Genomic DNA, 18,288 nt, shown 5'->3' on the forward strand with positions numbered 1-18,288 from the left:
GAACCTTCTGTGCATGAACCCAGCATACGTAATATTCCACTATTCTACAACAGTCATCACAAGCGAGGCTTACTGATATGTGCCCTGCACTCTCATCAAAGCTACTGAATGTATCAGCAATCATCGAACTGATTTGAGGTTAGGCGTCTTGCAGATCCTGCCCTCGTGCCAGCTATCTCGAGCGATCCGAGCGATTGACAGTACTGTGACATCGGCTCGCACCATGTTTGAACGCGAAGCGGATGTCACTCGCTTGAACGTTAGTAAACATGGAGCAGTCCCCATCGAGCAACGAACCATTTGACGTCGGTCAAAAGTTAAGCATCAAATTTAAGGCCTTCCTCCCTGCTTGAGCTAGGCTTGAAACGGATGCTGACCACGAATTCTCGCACCAACGGGATCACGGCAGCAGAAGGTTACGAATATTGCACAACTTATGAGAACATGCTCACCATGAGCTTCATGAAGGCACAAGGTGCCAAAGTATATGTACGTCTCAGTTTCACCACAGATGTAGAGCTCTTTCTATATCAAAAAACCGAATGAACGAACGAACGAACGGTAGCAACAACTTGAACTGACAATAGCTCAGCCTCTTTACACATAGCACATTATTCGTGTGGATACAATTCTATTACCAACATTATCAAATGCCTGCCTCTTCTCAAATGGCAACTTCTAGACAAATCAGCTCCTTAGCAAGAAGCAAGGCAGCACGAGAATGCAGTCGACCTGAACATGACCTTCGAATCCTTCTTGGTCACATACAAGTTCTCGATCACGTAGAACGTCACCCAGCAGATCTCTATCAGCAGCAGCGCTCAACACGACAACCGCCCCCAGTAACACACCACGAGCCAGTAGACGTGGTAAAACAACCAGAAACGCCTAAACTCATCAACAGTGCCCCTGTTACATCAGGGGCAATTGCTCTAAACGATGGCGTCTCATTGTCAGCAGTGTCGGCAGTACCGACATTAGTGACTGTCGAAGAGCTCATCGACGATGATTGGGATGCATGAAAAACAACATGAACTTGTCAAAAACTTCAAGACTACGCAGCACTATACTGCAAAGATTATGCAAGAAAATGCCAAGACCGGTATTACCTCACAATTGCCTTTCCGGAGCAGCCGCAAGAAGCGAAAGTTTTCACAGAAAACACAACTGCATGACATGAAACATGCAGGGTCTTCGTGCCTTTCAAAGTTGTGGAACTGCTCGTCATCTTTCGAAACGGAAGCACAATTGAGGGCCACAAATGCTGGCTCAAGAGGTCCACTCACCTTCACGTTTAAGCACGTGACAGTTCGCGAGGAGATCAAGTTTGTTCCTTGTAGAGTTCCACCAGAACAGGAACGGAAACGAAACCTATGGTCACATCGTATTGATAGGAAGGCCAAAGTGTCTATCAGGCGCTTAAATAATAGAAGTTTGTAGTAAGATTAGCGTGCGATTGCGGAGTTAATGAGGCGTGCAATATTGTCACGTTGAAATTACAGAAGTAGTGTTAAGATATCGAAAGATTGAGGGAGAAGGGTCTTCGACCCCGTGTCGATAGAAGAAAAATGGAATCAAACACTTCAGTCAATTCAGTCATCTTTCGTGCTGCTTCTGATGATCTTTCTTCTCTTTGTCGATTGACCATATACTGGATCTTAGCACAACGTTGTCTTCCTTAGCCGTTGACCCTAACTCCTAAAAACAGGAGCTGCTCGAAAATGCCCAGCAGGCATTGCCGAGAATGGAATTATGACTGACTCCGAACCCACATATACGGTGTGAGAAGGAACGACAGAGTCGGCACATATTTGGTCTTCACATAAACCTAGTCTTCCAAGCATGACCATCCACGTTATTCAACGGGCACATGTCGCTTTTGACCTTGTAAAGCTCGAAGCCAAATCGTCATTACCCATTTCAAGGACCAGCTCGCGTCAGTGAAGGTGCACGCGTGTGCTAAAGTCTCCCGACAAGCTTCTCGTCGTCATCTCGAGATGAACGGGATGAATGACTGTGAGTGCAACCGGTCAACCTGTCAGTGAGTGTTGGTACTGCAGTTGCCCCGTAGAGAGAATTGAGCTCGTCAAACAGCGGGGGTGGCGGGGTATTAAGCGAGAATAATCACACGCGCATGTGACACGTTAATCGTCATCGGCTGGTTACTAATCGCGAGCCAGCTACAGGCTCCATACATAAGCTCAAACGAAAAGCTTGGTACTGCCGAAAGCACAACATCAGGGCCTGGAGCTGAGATTCTGTCAGCCACCATTTGCTAGTTAGCGAAGCTCGTCTTGGTGGTCAATGTCACATGCAGCGGTACACCTCGAGCTGAAGGGATCAAGCCAATCATTATCTGCCTGGACGACACGCCAGAGACACATTGCGGCGATGGACCTCGTAATCTTATTGCTCGAATGCACATGTGTACGAAGCTTATAACTAGAGCTGAAAACGAGGCTGATAAGCGATGCTTTTCTGCGGTGAACATCGTCCAGAGGCATCGACCGGTTCATTCGTGTGATCAAGTGAAATTTAGTAATACGAGATGGAAACTGGGAAGAGCTGAGGTCTTGCTTGCATACAAAGGGCAGCATGTTTCGCACGTTATTTCTCGAAGATTTCAGCCATTACTCTGCACGATCAAGTTCTCCAAGTTAAAAGTGTACAATTTATACTTACTTCAGCTTTCATCAGCATGTCACAATCAACGAAGCCTTGCTTAGTGGTACGTATGGTTACAGGTTCGCCGTAACGTCCTCAGCTTGTTCTTCCCTACTCACGTAGAGGCCCTCATCGAACCATTCTCAATACTGGAGCTGACGACCACAACAGCATTATGGCGACTGGGACGAGGTTACCGATAGCCATCCTGCCATGAAATACATGCGAACATATACCGAGATGTACGATAAAGTAAGTACGACCACACCACAGCCAGCCATTGCTATGCCTGCCACATAATCAACAGCTTCAGGCAATAATACAGCCCTTACTATCCTCGCTTTGCTTACCGCACCATATCAGCGCGACCTCGATAACCTCTACGAAAACTACATCGCCTCCGACTTCACCTACTCAAAGTCAACCGGACAGATCTTCCCTTCCGGCAAAGAATCATGGGACGCCGTCACCGGAGATTACCGACTCTTCACAGTATATCGCCACGAGCCATACATGCTCACCTGCTGGGAGACAGACGACGGCTCCGGCTGGGAAATGCTAGGCAATGCCTGGCTGTTCGCGAACCTACCTGGTGATGGGAGTGCTGCAAAGGTCTATCAAGATCTCACCGGGAAGGAATGGGAGATCAGAGTGAGTTTGCTTTTGTGTTTCACGCACGAGTTGGAAGGGCAATTTTACTGATTCTTGGCCCTAGATTCCAGCCGGCTTTTTCTTCAAGTACAGAAAGGAGGGGGGCGAGATTAAGGTGGCGTCGATTGCGATCACGAGCGATAGTGGACCCGTCGTCGTTGAGTTGCTGAAAAGGGGTGTTATGAAACCATCCGATCTAGGACTATAGGAGGTGCGAAGCATACTGAAAGTCAAATCCCAAAGTTGCGGAAAATGTCGTGGCAAGCACGCACCCAGAAACTGAATGGATAAATCACCTGAATTCTTTTGAAATTCTAATTCTAGTGGCTGTAAATCACTATCGACATTTGAACTCCTAAATTCAATCATCTAACATCTACAACGCCATCGCCATGCAAAGTGGTATCACAATACAATCCCTCCATTCCATGCAACTTGAATACTCGAACAACAAATCCAAACGCCTCCAACACTGTGTTAATAAATGCCAAGCTAAGTGAGTGGTGGTGCATAAGCTGAAAAGTCATGCACATCATAAAGGTCATAAAGTTCTTTTGAAGTAACGTAACGCTCATCCGTGTCGTAGTAAATGCCAGAAAAATGAATGTCCCTCCTCTTCCTGTCTAGGTCGTGAAAAAGGGGAAGCAGAGAATGTGAATAATGAAAAGGACTTCTGCTTTAAGCTTTGTGAAAGTGGTGTTGGAAGGAAGCGTGCTTGTGTGGGCTGTGAATGAGTCGAGTACCAAAGATGTACAGTGCCACAGATATATTCAATTAGCAGGAGCCTGTACGTTGATCAGAACATGTTGTTTCGACCCTCAGCTAATCGTGCAAGGACCTGTTCGGCGTCGTCCATCAAACCGCCCACGATTCGCTTAGCTCCAATCTTATAGATGCGGATAGCATCGAGGACGCCTCTGGTGCGGCCAAGAATACTTGGATCTAAAGCTTCTAGGTCTTTTATCGTGGGTACATCCGTCAGTGCTAGATATGTTCTTAGCTCAGCGATAGCACCGTCCGTGGGCGGCAAATGCACGGTAGCAGCTGTTGTTGCTCGACTTGACTGTGATTGTGGAGTGTTGGTGGCCGTGCGTGTCGGTCCTGTTGCAGGTGTGGAGATAGTGTATACTGAAGATTCTGCAGTCGAAGCAGAGTCACTATGAGCGTGGTAAGCCAGCAGGGGATCGTAGTAAGCATTCTCGTTCCAGGAAGATGGGATTGGGTCAGCATGTCCGTATGTAAACCAAGTCCGAGTATCGTCCAATGTGGTCGGAATTGAATGTGGAATTCGGATTGCTCGAGCTGCGGAAGAGGGTGCGAACAAAGTGTTAGAGAAAGGTTGTGTATGCGCTTGACGTTTTCGAGAAGGTGTATCTTCCTGTATTGCCTTCCGTTTCTCAGCAGCTGGCAGAGGATTCGTTGCTAGGGTTGGCGCAGCTCGGACTGTGCTTTGCACTTTCCCGCTGTGCCCGTAGCCGCGAATCCAGCAGACGAGTGTTGCCAGATAGACGGCCCAATCTTCATGCAGCATGTGCGTGGTTCGAAATGGTGCTTTCTCATCTTCGAGGTTAATGGTCATTCTCAGCACTTTCAGAGCATGCCAGTGCGCTCTGATACAGTCTGCAACTTGCTCCGAAGGCGTTGCAGTTTTTGTCATATTGACCCATCCACGGACCACGCTCTTGGCCTGGTCATAATCTGATTCAGATTCGATCTTTTTGCCAAGCAACCATGAATCTCCTGCCACTGCCAGGATCGCTCGTACTGGCATATACTTTGCCATTTGGAACACATGATAATTAAACCGTGTTCTGCCAAGTAGTCCAGATCCCTGTGTAGGACTGCACTCCTCGTCCAAGCATCTCTGAGGAGCAGTGGAATCGGCATAGATGATTTGATGCTGGAAGAAGGAGAAGTCGTCAAGAGTCGTGGTTCTGTAATTCTTACGAGCTGTGCTAATATTCATAGGGCTTGCGATTGAGGCGTTGGCAGCCCACTCCTCGAATGGGCAATTCCAAAGCGCTTCGCCGCAAGGCAATTCGAGACCTTCTTGAGCATTGAAATCCTGACCGACTGCGGGTACGTGAGTGATGATTGTGGGTCGTTCACCGAATAGCACCACTTGCTGCATGTCAAGGATGCTGCACGCATGAAAGATCCTTCTTCCAGCCTCGTTTTCCAACCAAAACGTGTGAGCCCGCTTCAGGTCGTTGTCGGTTCTTGTCGCCTTTAAAGTTTTGAAGACTGACAAGGAATTCTGACTAATTTTCTGTCGAGTTTCATGCAAGCTGGCAAATAGAGCTCTGAAACGTGCCGATGTTGCGGGTGAAGTATGTCTGGCGCAGTATCTGCTCAAGATTTCGAGAAGTAGAACGGTCTGCAGGTCTGCGATGCGAGATTTCGCCGTGATATTTTCTCGCTGTCGGAGAAGCTTTGTTGCGATCTCCTGTAGAGCCAAAGAGTACAGCCGAGCATCTGGACGCGAATCATAGAAGGAGCCTGTGGCTAGGACAGCACTAAGAAGCAGAGGTGGTGGTGTATTCATGACAAAGTTGGGCTTGTACACGATTGGAAATGAAGGATGAAAGTACTTCCAATATAGTTCTAGACAATCGAATCGTATATATCTGGGTAATTCGGGACTAGGTGAGTCGAAAATGAGTCCGGGTACCATGGATAGCTCTCGCTGTATCGTGGCGAACTCATGTCCATCCAGTTCGCGGAGGTGTTGTGGCACGGGATTGACTGTAGAAGACTGATCAGCCTCAGTAGGGGCACAGGCACAAAAGAAAAATGCTCACTTACTGAAAGATACGGAACTTGGCCATCGTCGTAAGCGCTGGATGTCAAGGCTACTGGTGGAGTGGAGACAGAAGGTATCCACGTGCCAGGTATCAATGCAGACATGTTGGGAGATGTTGAGTGGGGTTCAAAGGCAATGACTGAAGAAGCTGAGGAGATGCTTGGACGGTGGGCACGACCAAAATGGTCAGAAGCTGGAGAATGACTCCCTTCAGAGCCGTAGTAATATGGGTCAACTGCATGTGAAAAGGTAGGCATATACGTCCCAAAGCCAAGGGTAGGATCTGATGTGTTGTATTGTGATTGGGGAGGATGAATCAGGGAGCCTATCGATACTCCGCTAGATGTCGTTCTCGACACGTTCTCGGACGCTGTACTGACCAAAGGTGTTGAGGGAAGAACAGATGGTGGTGAAGTATAGATGTTGCTATGTTGTGGCCTCGACGCTGACAACAACGGCGAGGCCTCTGTTTCACTGAGCTAGGTTAGTACGAGATGGAGATGGTTCCAGTACTGGAAGTAACTTACTGTCTCTCTTGATGTCTTTGCAATAGATCCAGCCTGTGGAATGCCTTTCCGCAACTGGGCTGCTGGCATCTGAACACTGCGTCTGGGTTATGGTTCAGTTCATGCCGCCTCCTGTGTTCTGCCCGGGTGAAGACCTACTTTGTTAGTGGGATCATGACAACGACAATATCGTGCTTACCTTTCCGCATCCCGGAAACTCACAAGCATGAACACGCTTGCCCTTTTTGGCCTTGCTGACTCTACCTGTAGGAGTTGAGGCAGGAGCGACGTGCTCAAAAGTCGTGCTTGCGTTCCTCATGCTTGATGAACTGTGCCGTCGGCTTCGGCCCGACGGCAGATCTGCGACGTGAGGTTGAGGTGGCAAAGACGAAGAGTCAGTAGCAAGAGTTGGAGCCTGCAGGATCGTCTGGCTATATGTTGGTTGAGACAGGAAGGGAAGTTCTCCAGGTATAGGATAAACAGACTGTATTGGCTGTGGTGGAGGAGTCTCTGCAGGATCGGCAGGGACGGTCGGTGCTAGTGACGATAGGAATTGGCGAGATATTGAGCGCGCACCTTCGACATTGGATGAAGGCTGTCTGGGCATGGTGGTATGGGGTGTGTATATATTGATTGTAGGGAGGTATGTTCGAGGCTAGAGACATGGGTTCGCCTAGACTTCTTTGGTTACAGGACCACCGCCCCGTTGCTGAGGCACAGTCAATTTGGCGTGTTTGATAAGGTTGTTGCATCAACGACATAGATGCTGTACAAGACAAGGGAGGTAAATGACGAAGGTCTGGAAGTTCGTGATTATTGGCAGGGCTGAGGTCCATTCACACGTGGAGCCAGGAACCATAAAGGTACGAGCAGGGTGTTCTGATCGAATAGACCTAGGACTCACTAATTTAGAGCCTTGGTGACAATGAGTCGCCGATGCAGGAAAGAGTGTAAACCATACCCGGGAGGACACCCATCAGCGAATCACAGAACTGGGGCTGAGTCGATGAGGCTCAATGTGGTCGCTTGACGTGTGAGCAAGAGGCATGCATCGCAAATCACAGATGCTATACACGAAGCTAATACCAGCACCCAACCATCCATGATGCAGCAAAGATTGCTGGACGACTCAAAGGTTGTTCACATGGCGTACTAGGGGAGCGGTCGACGTGCCGAAGCTCGCACTAGGACAGTTTGACGAGTCGGAACACTGTGATTTTAGAAAAGGCGGAGTCACTGCTTGCTTGCCTAAGTATCACCAGAGCCAAAGAAGACAAGCTTGGACGACGGTACCTTGCGATCACGACAGAACCACGAATGAAGAAACTGCGGGAAGAGTAGTTGGCTGAATTGGACGAGAAGAATCTTGGAATAGTAACATCGTGCTGAACGAAGGATGAACAAGGTGCCCACCAGGCTATACCGAAGCTGGAACATGGGACATGGTGATTTGGCGCAAGTGAACGCTAAGAATTATTTTTGGAAACCGAGCTATCTTAGTACTACACTTGTCTTTTAGCTCTGCATTACCTTACGTTAGCTTACCTGCATGACCATATGAGGTACCCGGTCGCAAGTTTCTGTGCAGAGTCTGCCTCATCGATCTCTCTGCTGAGCTCACTTCGAGCTTGAGTTAATTTGAGTCGTGATTGAATACTGGCGAATGGTAATTCGTTTTTCAATGTGCTACTTTGGAAGTACGCCCAGCGTGTTTCAGATTGATGCGGTTGAAGCAGTTTATTCTTCCACATTCCAACATTGACGACCCCTGCCGACCACGTTTTATGCGGATGCTCGAGTCTGCCTTGCGCTGACAATGATGCCAAATTGGGTTTCGAGTGACGATTGTCGCAGGTTCGTCTCTAATCGTGCAACCCATGAGAGTGTATGCGTCATATTCATGCCCTTCAATACCTGATCGCATCAGGCACACTCAAGGCACGTATTGTATCTCATTATGTATCGAGTTATTTTGGGTGGTGAGCTCAACGCGGTCGATGTCTTGATGGAAATCTGATGTAGGACGTACCGAGTGTTCGTTTTTGGGTCGCCTTTGGAAGATATCATCAGAGATCAGTCCCTGCGATATCATTGACATGTACTGCAAATTTTGAGAACGCAGGAGTTTCGGTGGTAGCATGGTGGAAATTACAGGATTTATGCAGTTGGCATTCGTCTGTCCCTTACTCGAGCTGAGTTGAGCTGTCGCCGCACCGCATACATTGTCCAGTTCTGGTTGTCTGTTCACAGCTGATCAAGCCTCAGACAACTGCCATTGCATCGAGTTTAAGCTAGAAGGGGTTTGTCCAAGCGAGCAACCTGGAGTCGACCGGCTTTGATCATAGCCAGAAAGGGTGCGTCATCATAGTAACCGCTTATCCCGGTGAACAAAGCATTAAGAGCGGCAATCTGTATATTAACGAATTCTGGTCTTTCCATCTTTTGATTATTCAAGCATAGAATACAATACAATCTCACCGGCACACCACGAGCACCAGAACCGAGAGGATTCATAGAACTATGTCGATCACTTGAACAGTACAAACTTCCCTCTGATGAGCATATTGTAACGACTTCATCCTCACGCCAGCCATGCGCCACTATACTTGCCAAATCAAATACTCAGAATTGAGTGCTTCGTGTTGAGGCATGACACACGCAATGGTACAACTTTTCCAGGCAGCGCAACACGAAAGCAAAAAGGCGGAAAATAGTAGAGGGTGAATATATCTCGTTTATTCACATTCAATACTCAGTACAAACGTACTGTTGGAGACTATTGATGATATAACTACTAAAAGTACTACCAATAATTTGGTAATGGGTATCTCGTAACTTGATTCGAAGTTGATTGGTTCCTTAACCAAACCCTTGTGATGCCGCCTGCCGCCAAAAATCGAAAAAGGCAGTATGCACGCCCCCTCGAACCGTTTTTCTGGATCCCGTAAAGCGCCTTCGCTAATTGAAACTCGATAAGAATTGATTGCTCCGTGAAACCATGGTCCCGTATGATGTGCAGGTGTTGAATGCAAATCGCTAAAGTGCTAGTGAAGAAGGTCGAACTTGATAGTATAGTAAGCAGGTCTCCTTGCTTAGAACACACCAGCCAATTTCTTGAAACCCTTCTTCAAATTGCGAGTTGCGATGTCGGCACCTGACTCTGTAGATGAGGCTGAGCTTGAGGAGTCCTTGCTAACACGTCTTTGAAGAGCATAAGATGTTGGGGTGGATGGAGATGATCGGTGAAGGTTTCCAGCTCCACCTCGGCCGACATGGTAGACAGGAGCGATATGCTTGGACTGCTGCATCTGCTGGTTGAGTTCCTCGTCGAAGGAGAACATTCGCGGTGATTCGCGAATATGGTTGCCGGCACCACCTCGTCCTGAGATGAAGCTGCGACGTGAAACATTCAAAGAAGCATTGCTTGCTCTGGCTGCTGGTCCTGAAGCATCAGATCCTCGGGTCACAGCAGCTGGTGCCTTGATTGCATTGCCTGCTCCTCCTCGCCCTGTGGTGATGTATTGCTGTCTTGGAGTGACTGTTGGATGTGGTTCGACGATGCTGTACCTAGATGAGACAGACATGGTGATTCTGGGTGGTGAAGTTTCTGAGGTAAGATGATAGACCAAGAGACTGGATGAGTTACGTAGAAGGTAGTGTTTTGCTTGCTTGTTCGTTTGTTACGTGATTTACTCGTACTTTGAGCAGGAACTACTGTGTCACTTCAGGGCACAAAGGTACCTTATATTTACACATCATGAAAATCTTGACGATGAGCAATCAGGGGAGATTGCCTGATCGAGTGGCTGTTCTTTCGAGTCGTGACACAAGCAGTACGACGGTACAGTCGATTATGTTATGAGAATCCAGCAACTTCTTGGAGGCTACCCGTTAACTGCAACGCGCGACACTAAATCTCAAAACTTCAGATCATGCGGAAGCAAAGTAAGCAGGAAAGATTTTCAAGCTAGATCTTCTATGTCATAAGGTTTCTGGAACTGAATTTTCCATCACTAAAATTTACTTTAGTGCATGGCTTCGAGACACCTGACAGTGCCACCTGCCTGGCAGCGGGCGTTTTGATTGGTTGCATAGCCATAAAACTCTGCGTAATGCCAACTTGCCGCGTGTTGACTTTTTCAGCTCCTGGCTCCAATGACAGGTTGGCTCTGCAAGGAAAGGACCGAAGTGGAAACTATTACCCCCAGGAAATTGACCCCTCTGCTGTTTCCGCTCACTACCCGCCAGCAAGTGACGCCAGCACCGCAATACCAGAAACGGCTACCTTAACCATTTACCCCAGACGTCCTCAAGCTCGTTCTGTAGCAAAGTCGTGGTGGCGTCACGTCACGATCACGACTACTGGTGTGCTATGTGATGGCCTGTGCTTGTATCACGAGTAGCAGTGAGAAGCACAGGCTGATGCATACAAGATCCCCGAAAGACAATCTGAGCCAGTGCTTGACGATCCAGTGTCCTCTCGTACTCAGGATTGGCAGAAGAGCTTCCCTTTTGGTGGTAGCGCTACCCCGGATTTCCAACTCGCATGGTTATCCACAATGAAGATGTGGGTTTGATCCTGTGGTTCGAGGTGTCACGGCATCCTATCACAGCATTTGTTGTCAGGAGAAAGGCTTCAGATGAAAAAGTCTCTTTCTCGGGAAGCCGAACCTTGTTTCTGAGCCGGATACTTGAGGTCGAAGTTGTGAGATTACTTGTCCAATGCTTTCGTGATAATGTGCTCAGGTGAATTTCGTGTGGAGTATGTCCGGGTTTTCATGCCAGTCACTGACGCTAACCCACATCTGATTCAAACGGATTAGCAACCATAAATAGTTGGGCAGCCGAACTTACTCTTCGAAAAGTGCTTAACCCAGCCAGAATGCTTCCACCAATCCAAGTGCTGTACTTCCGTTCTGGAGGAGCAAATATCTTTATTTTCATGTCTTTGACCGCAAGTCTCTGAATCTCGTGAAGCAGGCGGTCACCAAAGCCCTTGGTCAGAGTGGTACCCCCACTGAGGACAATGCTGCCATACAGATTCTTGCGAAGGTCTAGGTCAGTTCTTGTGATGGCATCCACGACCATCTGATGTACACCTTGATATTCGAGACCAACCAATTCGGGCTCGAACAAGATTTCAGAAGCTCTGAAACGTTCAGGACCTAGCTTGATGCGATGTCCATCAGGTAGCACATATTCAATGTCCTTCTTCTCAACCTTCCACGTTCCTTGTTCGAGGTCTCTCTCTTCCTTGCGTGGATCTAGAGCAACATAGGCTGTCTTCTCTTTCATGATGCGAACAATTTCCTTTTCTGCACTTGTATGGAACACATGGCCAGCCTTCCTCAACTGCAGTTGCATGTTCTCTGTTACATCACGACCAGCTACATCGATTCTGCGAATGCTACTCGGGATTGCAAAACCCTCGTAGACAGGCACAGCATGACTAACACCATCACCACAATCCAGGACGACTCCTGTTGTTCGTCCGCTGGCGTACAAGCTCAACACAGCTTGGATGGACATAAATACAGCTGGAACGTTGAAGGTCTCGAACAGGATTTGGGCAGCGGTATCGCGGTTGGCTCGAGGATTCAGGGGCGGTTCGGTAAGGAGGACAGGATGCTCTTCAGGTAGGGTCCTCAATTCGTGTTCGTAAACGTAGGACCATATTCTTTCCATGTCATCCCAATCTGTAACAATTCCATGTTCTAAAGGATATCGTATCTTCAGTAAACCCCTCAGCTCTTGTGCTCGTGAACCAATAAAGGTGTCGCCTTCTAGTGCTCCAGCAAGGGCTCTCACATGTTTAGGTCGACCGACGTATGCGGGAAAATAGACTTGAGGCTGATCTGCACCTGCGAAGCCAGCTCGTATGTTACCACTGCCATTGTCTAATACAAGCGGCACATTATGAAGAGAGCCACCGTCAGCCATGCTTGGTGAATTAGCGGGTCGAACGTATTGTCATCGTCGACAAATACACGAGTGGATGATCACAACAAGGTGAACCCTCCTTCTCCACGTTGTGCTGTTGTTGTTACAAGGGTGTTGATTACTAGTAGGCGGTTGAAAATCTTTGGCACGCGTCTGCGGGTAGTCAGCCCCGGAACGTGTCGTGGTAAAATCGTGGCGTCGGCACTTGTCCAAAATCGTACATCGCGTTGTGTATGTGCCTGACTGCCTAATCAGCCTCTGAATGTGGATGTGTCTTTGACCTCGTCCATGTTCCCATACCTTGTAAGTGGCATTGCACTTCTGTTGAACAGCTTCAAACTTGAATACCGCCACAACTAGTATCGCCGAGATATCGCAACAGTGCCATTTCTGCCACTCGAAAATGCCCAAATTCTTCTGCGACTATTGCGATGTATACCTCACGCACGATTCCATGTCGGTGCGCAAGTCGCACAATACTGGCCGTAACCACTTGAGGAACGTTACCGATTACTATCAGCAGATTGGACATGAGAAGGCGCAGTCGGTCATCGATTCGATCACGAACTCGTACGCGGCAGAAGGGCTTCAACAACCAAATCCTATGCTACAGCACGCTGGTGCTCCTCCAGGTTTTCCTCCTATGGGATTTCCTGGTAAGTATTTTGCTCCTGCATGTACTTCCAAAACTAATCTCGATAGGAATGCCACCACCTCCGTTTGCTGGTCCTCCAGGTCAACCTGGTATGATGCCGCCAGGCGGACGAGGCATGCCTTTTCCTCCATTCGCGCCTAATGGTGCTCCACCAAATATGCCAAACGGTATGCCCTTTAATCCTCCTCAAGGCTTTCCACCCAATTTTCAACCACAATTTCCTTCTGGAGGCTTCAACATGAACCAGCAGCCTAGCCAGATGGGCCAGCACGGTCCACCTGGTGGTTCTGTTCCTCCGCCTGGTCAAGTCCAGAGTCCTCCCCCGGGATATGGCGCACCACCTGGTTCTGCACCACCACCGGGCATGAACAGACGTTAGCAGCGATCGAATATGCAAGGAGGCTACGACGAAACAAATCCTCACAAGAACGAGAACAGACATGCGGTCAAGCGAACGTTCGAGCGTGCTCCAAATGAAATGGGTGATGCAAAAAGAGCTCGCTTCAGTCGCTAAGTCCTTGTAGCATAAATTGCAGAAATTTGAAGTGTTCAGAAGCACAAGCAAATCGAAGCGATGGGGATCGTGGCTTGCTGCAAGCCGTCGAAGATCACAAGAAAATTTATAGGTTGCGGCCTCGGTCGAACCCATAGGCATAGCAGGCAAGGATATTTCAGTGGGCAGGTACGAAGGTACGGCCCACTTGCCAGTCCCACCAAAGTCCTACCAGCTGACTTGCCTCACCAGCAATCGTGCCTCCCGAACCAGCTCTATCATTCTGGCTGATAGTGTTGATCTCATCATTCTTCTAGGCCCTATAAATCATGAGCTGGTTAGAGGCCCTCGCATTCGTACTCGGATATTTGGTCACCCCTGTCCTTGCTGTTGGTGCAGCTGCGCTTGTTATCCATATCATCCTGATCATTCAGAATTACCGCTTTCAACGTGCTTTACGTGCAGATTCCTATGTCACGATTGTATGATTCGCTCGAGCTTGTTCACCATGAGAGAAAATACCAATTCAGACATCGGCCAACTTAACAGGTCGGCGACTGTCCTCTCGCGGTTCAGCGAACGCTTCAGTGACGAATCCGATCATCCTTCAATATGTGCGACGTTCGTCCCTCCCTCCAACATAGTCAGAGCGCTCAGAATCGAACGCGACCTACAGGGGAAGCGGACAAAAAAGTCTCTAGACAAATGCTGCAGCCTTGGAAGATCGATTTGTGAAGATCGACAGAGACGACGTTCGACAGCTTCAGCACTTGCCCGCGAGCGTCGTCGAGCCAGTGCAGAGACAACCTACGAGAAGCACCGACAAGCGAAGAGGGTCCGTCGAGGACAGGAGAAGAAGCACAAGCAGAGGAGCCGGTGGAGTGGCACAATCTGGGGGTATGATTCCATGGCAGGCTGTGTTCCAGAATCTGTGGAAAAGGGTCGTGAATTTGAAGGCTGCTACGTCTTTCGAGGTATTAAAGACAGTAGCGATGAGTATGGTGCTGATGAGCTGGATGCGCTTGGACGGCGAACTGGCAGGCAGTGGCTTCATGGTAGCAAGTGGGGCATTGAATTTGGTGGACCGAGCCGCCTATCTTTTGTTGAGCCTTTCGATGTGAACCAGATTCCATCCACGAAGCAGGAGATTGAAAATGCAACAGAGAAGGGCAAGGCAGTACCTCATGAGTGACAGGCCTACACCATGACATCGCCGTCCTGGTTTGGCTCTAATGTCTCGAATGCATGCTCACTATCTCCTATATTTCGACTACGCTTCGGTCACGGAAGCTGTGGCTGCTGGATCTTTCCCAAGGTTTGGCCACTTTCTGTTTGACGGGTTTACGACCACCACTGTCCCTAGATAGAGCCTAAACCCTATACAAACAGTCGTCGGTATGCTTGCGAATATCAGTGAATTTCGTATGCATCTTGTAGTAGGGCGTTTAAATTTACTCGACTCCACCTGTGGTTTGCGCCGTTGCAATGGTCCAAAATAACAGCAGACCTCGAGGAGTGACTACATGCGTTGATATCACGATACGATCGGTCACGGTCGTTTGTCGTGTCGGCACGCTCAACATCATGATGCCAGACATTTCTTGAGAAAAATGCTGTTGCTGAACTTCATGTCTACCAGCTCGCCAGCACCCTTCGACCCTAAACGCTCTTGATTAGAATGTCAACGACATTAGCATCGCGATTAAAGGACGAGCTTTCATCGCGCTACTCGCTCATTCCATCAGATCAATGGCTTAACGCTTTCCTGTCAACTATACACAATACATCACAACCACTACCCGCATTGACGTCAACCGCTCAATTCCGTCTTGTCCTAACAGACTTCACAACTAGCCTTTCACCTGTGCAAAGACAGGTCCTTACAGCAGGTATACAGAACCGAGAAGTCAAGGAACAAACGCTGGTTACAGATGTACCTGTCCAAGTGCTCGACATACAAGACACCAGCACTTCCAAGTGGTCGCAAATTGAAGCAATTGAGCGGGTTGAGCGTGGCGAAGAGATACGTGGCCGTGAGGTGATTCGAAATGTTCCGGGGATCGTTGATGAGGATTCAAGCACTGTAACTGCTGCGACTGAAGACCAGAGCTCGAGTAACACCAATACCGGCCCTTCTTCAGCATCGAGTCGATCTGGCAATACGGCTCGCAAGGGTTCCACTGGACCGCATAAGCTCCTGCTACAAGATGCCGCAGGTACAAAGGTCTGGGCATTCGAGTTGTCACGCATCGAGAGGATTACTATCGTTAATCAGGATCCGCCACTACCGGGATCAGCTGGAGTTTCATCTATGATTCCTAGGGTTGTGGAGGGCATGCAGATTGGATGCAAGCTCTTACTTAAGAAGGGCACGAAAGTAAGACGAGGCATGGTCATGTTAACTTTGATTCAGACTACTGTCATAGGTGGGAAAGTTGAAACCTGGGATCAGAAGTGGAGAGAAGGGAGGAAAGCTAGACTTCGACAGGACTTGGAGTCAGAATCTAATGGTTGAACTTGCTGGCAAAAATGATTGCCAGCATGAACAAGATCTGTCTTCGAGGCCTTGACGTATGTGGTTACACACCTCAAATACAAGACGGCTTCATCACATGTCTGAGAAATCGACACATCCCCAAATCTCCCGAGTATGAACACGAAGCGTGAAGATTCAAATGGCGCAGGTAATGCTGCTGTCTATGCTTCCATTCAATGTTCGCCAGCTATCTAGATTCAGAGATCATATCACTTCCATCAAATCGAAGCGCTGCCTTCACCACTTTCATCCCCAGTCAAAGGCATGCCAGTGCAACGTTTGAGTTGTGCTTCTTGCTCAGTTGCACAACCATCGATGCCTTCTTAACCAAGAAAGATCTTTGTGGCCAACCTGTAGTATACGAGATCTACGATTGTTCTCCTGCCACACTTTCCGTACCTGTAATGATAGTCTGCGCACGACGGCCTCGTCAATAGAGCCGTTTCCCGAAAATGCCTCCGTACCTCCTCAAGAAGACGAGATAGTACACAACGCCAAATACACCCCCGCCAATGTGAGCGGCGTGTCCTACACCAGTTTCCTTTCCACTTCGCATTGCATACGAATCAATAAGGAAATAACCTACTGTAGCCATCCACAGTGGCATTGGGACAAACAACATCGTTCGTACCGGTAGCGTTGGGGCGAACATTGTACATGTCGCCAGCACACCCGATACAATGCCACTCGATCCAAGCGCACTGGCGTACGGTGTTTTACGCACAACTCTCCTCTCATATAGCCATGTCGCCGACGCTACAATACTGCTACCAAAGACAAGAGCTGCAAAATGTGGCGTGGGCAGCCGAGATAGCATGGGCGCAAAAGACCACAGAGCGAGTAGGTTAAAGGCACAGTGAACGGGGTCCTTGTGGCTGAAAGAGCTGCCGATCCAGCTTAGGAGATTTTTCGGGTCATCGGCTTTCAGGAGAAAGTACTCTCGTAGCTGTTGCGCGACTGTGTTTGGTTTGGGGATTGAGAGTCCCAACTCCGAGAGTACGTTGTAGGTTGCGCCACGGTCTGCGTAGTTCCAAGCACCGAAGACGCCAATGGCTGTTCCGATGCAGCCTCGCGTTATGAAGCTGTTGATGCGAATGTTCTGCACAGACATACTGACTCAAAGGAAGAGAGTCGAGTTTGAAATGTAATGTATGACAGAGTCTCTATGTTGAAGCTTTTAGGCTGTCGAGCAAGAGACGTGACTGATTGAATGGGTGATTAAGCGATCGACCTGTCTCCCGTTCCTCAAGGTAAACGGTTCTCGAAAGAAAAAATCCTGTGACTGTTGATCGTCCTGCAAATTGGTTATAGCGAATTCTTTGTGTCGAGAGGATGATATGTTTTACCCATAAAGCAGCACTTGATGTCTCACGTCAGCAAGGCGGTTGCGCGTCAAGTGAAAACCTCGTCGTACCTGCTCTGTTTGGCGATAGTTACCATGCACGGCCATGTTAGCCTCTGCCAGCTATAGACAGTCCCGTAACTTCATTGGCTTGTGGATGGACCGATTGTAGCTCAGCTTGGAAGGTATGACGGCGTTCGCAACTTGAACTGACGAGCAACCAGCCTGGTCAGGGGTAAGTGCTCATTGCGAAGAGATGGGAAAAGAGTGCCCAATAGTGATCGACATTTTGGAACAAATTTATTCGCAGACGCACTTCATTGCAGATGGACGCTAGCTTACTCTTGTAACGAATAGATAAAGTTCTAGGCGAAAAATGGTGTAACACGACGGACGCCACAATGCCAGGAACAATGCAGGGACAGGGCAATTGTTGCTGATACTTGCAATCACGACTTAGGACTTGAGGATACGGCCTCACTCTGCACTTGTCCAGCTCGGCTCTGAGCACATGATTTGATGTTGATAAAGTCTTCAAGGCGAAGAAAGCAAACACAAATTTAGAGTAAACATGAAGCAAGAGTAAAGCTCGAACGCGAGGGGCATAGGAGTAGAAGAGACCTTCCAATGAGAAGGCACTAGACGCCGATGCTGGAGTCGGGAAAACCTGAGATTGGCTGAAAAATCGTTCGGATGCC

The 18,288-nt window shown here is 48.6% G+C and overlaps 7 protein-coding genes across 7 annotated transcripts; 4 read left to right on the forward strand and 3 right to left on the reverse strand.

Annotated features, from left to right (window-relative positions):
* Positions 1-668: 668 nt before the first annotated feature.
* On the forward strand, positions 669-1,022 carry LTR64_001268 (uncharacterized protein; the record flags this gene model as incomplete). Its single annotated transcript, XM_064895649.1, has 1 exon — positions 669-1,022. One exon carries the CDS (start codon positions 669-671, stop codon positions 1,020-1,022), a length of 354 nt encoding a protein of 117 aa, XP_064758336.1.
* Positions 1,023-2,698: 1,676 nt separating this feature from the next.
* On the forward strand, positions 2,699-3,523 carry LTR64_001269 (uncharacterized protein; the record flags this gene model as incomplete). The annotated part of the gene is made up of 4 exons (XM_064895650.1): positions 2,699-2,728; positions 2,836-2,916; positions 3,028-3,315; positions 3,380-3,523. The coding sequence occupies 4 exons, from the start codon at positions 2,699-2,701 to the stop codon at positions 3,521-3,523; spliced, it is 543 nt and encodes a 180-aa protein (XP_064758337.1).
* Positions 3,524-4,111: 588 nt separating this feature from the next.
* LTR64_001270 (uncharacterized protein) lies at positions 4,112-7,231 on the reverse strand (the record flags this gene model as incomplete). Its single annotated transcript, XM_064895651.1, has 4 exons — positions 4,112-6,070; positions 6,121-6,592; positions 6,646-6,779; positions 6,824-7,231. The coding sequence occupies 4 exons, from the start codon at positions 7,229-7,231 to the stop codon at positions 4,112-4,114; spliced, it is 2,973 nt and encodes a 990-aa protein (XP_064758338.1).
* Positions 7,232-9,716: 2,485 nt separating this feature from the next.
* On the reverse strand, positions 9,717-10,208 carry LTR64_001271 (uncharacterized protein; the record flags this gene model as incomplete). Its single annotated transcript, XM_064895652.1, has 1 exon — positions 9,717-10,208. The coding sequence occupies one exon, from the start codon at positions 10,206-10,208 to the stop codon at positions 9,717-9,719; it is 492 nt and encodes a 163-aa protein (XP_064758339.1).
* A 1,158-nt stretch (positions 10,209-11,366) lies between these two features.
* On the reverse strand, positions 11,367-12,564 carry ARP1 (Centractin; the record flags this gene model as incomplete). Its single annotated transcript, XM_064895653.1, has 2 exons — positions 11,367-11,429; positions 11,479-12,564. 2 exons carry the CDS (start codon positions 12,562-12,564, stop codon positions 11,367-11,369), a joined length of 1,149 nt encoding a protein of 382 aa, XP_064758340.1.
* A 403-nt stretch (positions 12,565-12,967) lies between these two features.
* YHC1 (U1 small nuclear ribonucleoprotein C) lies at positions 12,968-13,598 on the forward strand (the record flags this gene model as incomplete). The annotated part of the gene is made up of 2 exons (XM_064895654.1): positions 12,968-13,220; positions 13,267-13,598. 2 exons carry the CDS (start codon positions 12,968-12,970, stop codon positions 13,596-13,598), a joined length of 585 nt encoding a protein of 194 aa, XP_064758341.1.
* A 1,792-nt stretch (positions 13,599-15,390) lies between these two features.
* On the forward strand, positions 15,391-16,227 carry LTR64_001274 (uncharacterized protein; the record flags this gene model as incomplete). The annotated part of the gene is made up of 1 exon (XM_064895655.1): positions 15,391-16,227. The coding sequence occupies one exon, from the start codon at positions 15,391-15,393 to the stop codon at positions 16,225-16,227; it is 837 nt and encodes a 278-aa protein (XP_064758342.1).
* Between the last annotated feature and the right edge of the window lie 2,061 nt (positions 16,228-18,288).

Source organism: Lithohypha guttulata, assembly GCF_036872675.1.
Source record: "Lithohypha guttulata strain CCFEE 5908 chromosome Unknown scaffold_1, whole genome shotgun sequence".
Lineage (NCBI taxonomy): Eukaryota > Fungi > Ascomycota > Eurotiomycetes > Chaetothyriales > Trichomeriaceae > Lithohypha > Lithohypha guttulata.